At 45.4% G+C, this 5,732-nt stretch overlaps 1 protein-coding gene across 1 annotated transcript; it reads left to right on the top strand.

Annotated features, from left to right (window-relative positions):
- The first annotated feature begins 826 nt into the window (after positions 1 to 826).
- On the top strand, positions 827 to 5,374 carry LOC124556409. The gene is made up of 3 exons (XM_047130369.1): positions 827 to 1,447; positions 4,771 to 5,019; positions 5,351 to 5,374. Exons 1-3 carry the CDS (start codon positions 827 to 829, stop codon positions 5,372 to 5,374), a joined length of 894 nt encoding a protein of 297 aa, XP_046986325.1.
- Positions 5,375 to 5,732: the final 358 nt, after the last annotated feature.

Below are 5,732 nucleotides of genomic sequence, written 5' to 3'. Positions count from 1 at the left end.
TTAATTTCTACCACCTTCCTAGCCTTGTGAAAACCAGGGATTTCTACATCTTAGCCAGATCAAAAAGTCTCCCTCTCACTACGGTCAACCGGCTAAAATCCCATCCACGAACCGTGTCGCTCAATCCCTCACAATACCCACGCGTGGGACGCGACATAAATAAAAACTTTGTGGTGCCAGGTGTGGGGTTATCACAAAGGCGCATAGGCTCCCACCTCCAGGAGACATTAGATTTTGCTACAGCGACTGTGGCAATTGGCAGGAAGTTGTGGCGACTCGCAACTTTCAGCATTAGTAGCACCAGTACGTCAGAGTCCAGAAAGGTAGTCCTCGCGGGTGCAGGGCGACGCAGGACAGCGGCAGCGCGACGCGGAGCGACGAGGCACAGAGGTGCCTGAGCAGCCAGCGTTCGAGTCCGGGGGGCCCGGGCCGAGCAGCAGCAGAAGCGGCAGCAGCCGTAGCAGCGGCAGCCGAGGAGAGCGACGGGGTCGGCACAGCCCAGCAGAGCGGCGGCCGGCGCATCGCAGCAGCGCGGAACAGCGCGGGCGCAGAGACAGCGCGGAGCAGCGCGGAACAGCGCGGACAGCGCGGGCGCAAAGAGAGCGCGGAGCAGCGCGGGACAGCGCGGGCACAAAGAGAGCGCGGAACAGCGCGGGACAGCGCGGGCACAAAGAGAGCGCGGAACAGCGCGGGCACAAGGAGAGCGCGAAGCAGCGCAGGACGACGCGAGTCAACAGAGCACACGGCGCACCACAAGAGAAGCGGTACTTGTAAAACTGTATTAAGAATATTGTATTTTGTTGTGTAAAGTATTAACTTAGTTAAGATGCCCCTAACTAATGAAGTTGCATCATCCTCCACTAGTGGTAAGATGTCAGTAAAGGAGGCCTTATGTATTGCGTCGAAAGTGTTCGAAGGGAACAAGAAGGATTTAAGAGAATTTATCAAAAATGTAGATGCAGCTTTTGAATTAGTAAAGCCTGAGGAACACGAAACGTTATTGAAGTTCGTTAAAGCAAAGATAACCGGTGAGGCCAGGTCGAGATTGCAGGTGCGTGAACGCACAGGTACGTGGCAAGAGGTGAAACGCGTTTTAGAGGAAAATTATGCCAGTAAGCGTACTATAGACTACTACGCATGTAAAATTTTCCAAGCCAGACAGGGACAAGGGGAACCGATAGCAATGTGGGCAAGCAGAATTGATGAAATGCAGAGAGACTTTCGAGAAGCGGTAAACAGAGTTACGGCCAGAGAAAACTTGAGAGGTGCAATAGAACTAGTTGATTCCTTAGGAAGAGCGTGCTTTATACAAGGTTTAAGTAATGACAGAATACAAACAATAGTGAGAAGCAGAGGCGATGAAATTACGTTGGCAGCAGCTGTGGAGTTGGCACTGCAGGAAGAGAGTGCGATATTGTCCATGAAAGAGCGGGGACTAGCCCCGAGGGTAACGTACACTCGAAATAAGGAAGCTGTAAAAAACGTGAGAGAAAGTAAAGAGTTGAAATGTTTCAATTGTGGGCTGAGGGGTCACATAGCCAGCAAGTGTAGGAAAAGCAGGCCAGAGCATAGAGTACGAGCCATGACGGGTAAAGAATTTACAAACTTTTGCTATGGGTGTGACAAGCCGGGACACACAGACATGGAATGCAGGGTGCGGTTAAGGAAAGTTCACCCGATAGATGTAAGGGAATTCAGAGGGAATCACAGACAAACCGATGGAGGGTTACGAGAGTGGAGATGTCCACAGTGTAATTTACCAGGGAACTGCGGAGTTCCGTGCACAAGAGTAAAAGATGTTGCGTGCTTTAAGTGTAAGCGGCAGGGCCACTACGCAAAAGATTGCCACGAAGGGCCCTGGCACGCCTGGAGAAAAGGCAGGGTGCCAGTATCGAGTAAAACGGGAAAAGTGGTACAGGGAAACTAAGAGGCGGCAAGGCCGCGCAGTCGGGCCTTGTTGCGATAGGTAAACCCACAGTGAGGGTAATCGACTGTGCAACAGAAAACGACGTGGTCGTATTGTACTGCGTAGAACTAAAGAAGTATTTAAAGTTACTAATAGACACAGGCGCACAATTGTGTTTGCTAAAGAGGACGAGTATTCCGGTAAACAGTATGCTTGGAATCAATGAAACAGAAAAGCTTCGGTTAAAAGGTGTAACTAGTGAAGCCGTTAGCACAATAGGCACGGTACAAATAAACTTAAGTATAGACGGATCTGAAAAGGTGAGACAGAAATTTCACGTGTACGGATTGATAGGGAGAAATTTCTTAACACAGCATAGAGTCAAGCTGGACTATGCGGGTAAAGTAATAAGACTAAAAGGGCGAGATATACCCTTAGTAGTAGAGGTAGAACCAAAAGGACAAGAGATAGAAGCAGATTCAGAAATAGGAGGGGAGATAGGGCCCCGGGAAGAAAGAATAATGTTGTTGAAAGTGGACGAAAAGGTACCACGGGGAATCGAAAGAGAAATGGTCATACCGAGGCAGGAGATTGCACAAGGGGTGCATGTACCTGAGTCCTTAGTAAAAGTGCGAAATGGGAAATGCATAGTAAGTGCATTGAACATGTCAGAGGACAGAGTTCGACTAGGAAATGTCAGATTAATAACGGAAGAGTTAGAAAGAATAGCGAAAGTACGCGAAGTAAAATGTAGCACTGATGCAGTAGGTAAGACGGAAAGTCGTGCTAGTGTATTGCGAAGGCAGCTCAGAATGGATCATTTGAACGTCGAAGAAAAGAGCGCTCTAGCAGAGGTCTGCACGGAGTACGGAGATGTATTTCATCTACCAGGGGACAAACTGTCCTATACTTCTGCAGTGAAACATAGAATACCGATTGCGCCGGAATACGCGGGGAAGGTAGTGAACGCTAGACCGTACAGGATCCCTGAAGCGCAAAAGGAAGTGCTAAAAGAGCAAATAGAACAAATGCTGAAGGATGACTTAATTGTCGAAAGCAAGAGCGCATGGAACGCACCGTTACTGTTAGTTCCAAAGAAGTTAGATGCAAGTGGCAAGCAGAAATGGAGAATAGTAGTGGACTACCGACAATTAAATGACATTACGGTAGACGATGCATTTCCACTGCCGAATATCTCCGATATCCTGGATCAATTAGGGCAAGCCAAGTACTTCTCGACGCTTGACCTCGCAAGCGGGTACCATCAAATATTGACGGACGAGAAGGACAGAGAGAAAACGGCATTCAGCTCAAACTATCAACATTACGAATACAAAAGAATGCCGATGGGACTGAAAGGAGCCCCAGGATGTTTCCAGAGACTGATGAACACAGTATTTGCAGGTTTACAAGGTGTTAAATGTTTTGTCTATTTGGACGACATAGTATGTTATGGGAAAAACCTGCAGGAGCATAACAAAAAACTCCGGGAAATATTTGACAGGTTGCGAGAGCACAATTTGAAGTTGCAACCAGACAAGTGTGAATTTCTGAGGAAGGAGGTAATATTCCTAGGTCATTGTATCACGGACAAGGGAATATCACCGGATATGGCAAAGGTGGAGAAGGTGAAGTTCTTCCCACAGCCGAGAACAACAAAAGAACTAAAAGGGTTTCTAGGATTGATAGGGTACTATCGACGTTTCATTGCAAATTTCAGCAAAATTGCGAAACCTCTCCATGAGCTCTTAAAGAAAGGAGTAGAGTACCAATGGGGAGAACGACAGAAGAATGCGTTCGAGGAACTGAAAGAGAAATTAGTGAATCCTCCGTTACTTCAGTATCCTGACTTTACGAAACCGTTTATAATCACAACGGATGCGAGTAACGCAGCGTTGGGAGCTGTGTTATCGCAAGGGAAAAAGATTGGCGAAGACTTGCCGATTGCATATGCATCCAGAGCACTGAACAAAGTCGAACTGAACTATAGCACAACGGGAAAAGAGTTGTTGGCCATAGTGTACGCGGTAAAACAGTTTAGACCATACGTGTATGGGCGAAAATTCACAGTGGTGACAGACCATAAGCCACTAACATGGATATTTAGTGTGAAGGATCCGAGTTCGAGGCTCCTAAAGTGGAGACTGAAGCTCGAAGAGTACGACTACGAGGTAGTATATAAGCCAGGAAGGCTAAACAGTAATGCGGACGCGTTAAGCCGGATAAGGCAGGAAGGAAAGGAAGAGATAAGTTCAAAGCGAAATGTGTAGGCAGAAAGAACCTCCGTAGCACAAGCAAAGGCGGAACAGAGTTCCGTAAATGTGCGGCAAGCGCAAGTGTCAGGGGAGATAGACCAGGAGACAAATAGTAATGAGGAAATTAGCCCCGAAGAAAAGGAGAGTATATTAAAGGAGATGCACGATAATCCTTTGGGAGGGCACCAGGGAATGCATAGGACATTTGAGAGGATAAAAGCGTACAAGCAGTGGCGCGGAATGAAGCGGGACATTGAAAATTATATTAGGAAGTGTCCATCATGCCAAAAGAACAAAAATACGCAGATGAAGACAAAGATGCCTTTAGAAATTACAGACACAGCTGAAACAGTATTTGAAAAATGTGCAATGGATATAGTGGGTCCACTAGATGTATCTAGTACAGGGAAAAGGTACATGTTAACATTCCAAGACGATCTGAGTAAATTCACAGTAGCAGTCCCGATTGACAAGCAAGACGCTGAAACTGTAGCAGAAGCATTTGTAGAAAATATAGTACTAAGATATGGGATTCCATCAGTTTTGTTAACAGATCAAGGATCGAATTTTCTGAGTGACGTGTTTAAAAGTGTATGTAAATTGTTGAAGGTAAAACGTATAAATACTACAGCGTACCACCCTGAGTCAAATGGTGCTCTAGAAAGGAGCCATAGAACGATTGTAGAATATCTCAGACACTTTGTAACAGGAGATCAAAGTTCGTGGGACAAATGGGAGCCGTATGCAATTTTTGTGTTCAACACTACACCACACAGCAGCACAGGTTATACACCATTCGAGTTAATGTACGGAAGAAAGGTTAACATACCAGGAGTACTGCAGCAAGAAACACCGCAGGTAAGTTACGATTATGATTCGTATGTAAATAAGTTAAGAGCAAGAATGCAGGAAGCCCATAGAGTGGCTAGGGATTCTATTATAAGGAGTAAGGTAATCAGTAAAGGACAGTATGATTTGAAACAGAATCCAAAAGAATTTAATGTAGGGGACAAGGTGTTATTACACGACGAATCAGTGAGACGTGGAAGATCTCGAAAACTAGATTCGCAATGGAGAGGTCCATTTGAAGTGTTAAAAGTGGAAGGTCCTAACGTAGTTATAAGAGTTAAGAGAAATAAAGAAACAAAAGTACATGCCAACAGGCTGAAACAGTTCTTTTAAATTTCAGGTATGGCACTCAAGTGGCAAGTGATGCAACTCATCATAGTGGTAGCAACATACAGCTTCGTTGCATCAGGATACGAAACGAACGATTTCAAAGTGACCTCAATACCAAGTTCATCAGGACTATATTACGATCACGTAGGACAAATAGAGATATACAGTACCACATGGAGAATAGTCACATATGTTAATTTAGATGTAATAACAGAAAGATTTCAAAAAGCAGAGAGGTACGGTAATGCAGCGGTACAGAGGTGCCATGACACATTGAAACAATTAAACGTTGGATTAATAGAATGTAGAGTATTAGATCAGCAAGTTACACATCACGTAGAAAAGATTACAGGGTTACAGCAACTCGTACAGCAACTCACAAAACACGAAAC

Source organism: Schistocerca americana, chromosome X (genome assembly GCF_021461395.2).
Source record: "Schistocerca americana isolate TAMUIC-IGC-003095 chromosome X, iqSchAmer2.1, whole genome shotgun sequence".
NCBI classification, from domain to species: domain Eukaryota; kingdom Metazoa; phylum Arthropoda; class Insecta; order Orthoptera; family Acrididae; genus Schistocerca; species Schistocerca americana.
The sequence above is the reverse complement of the archived record's forward strand: the minus strand, read 5'-3'. Positions and strand labels throughout refer to the sequence as shown.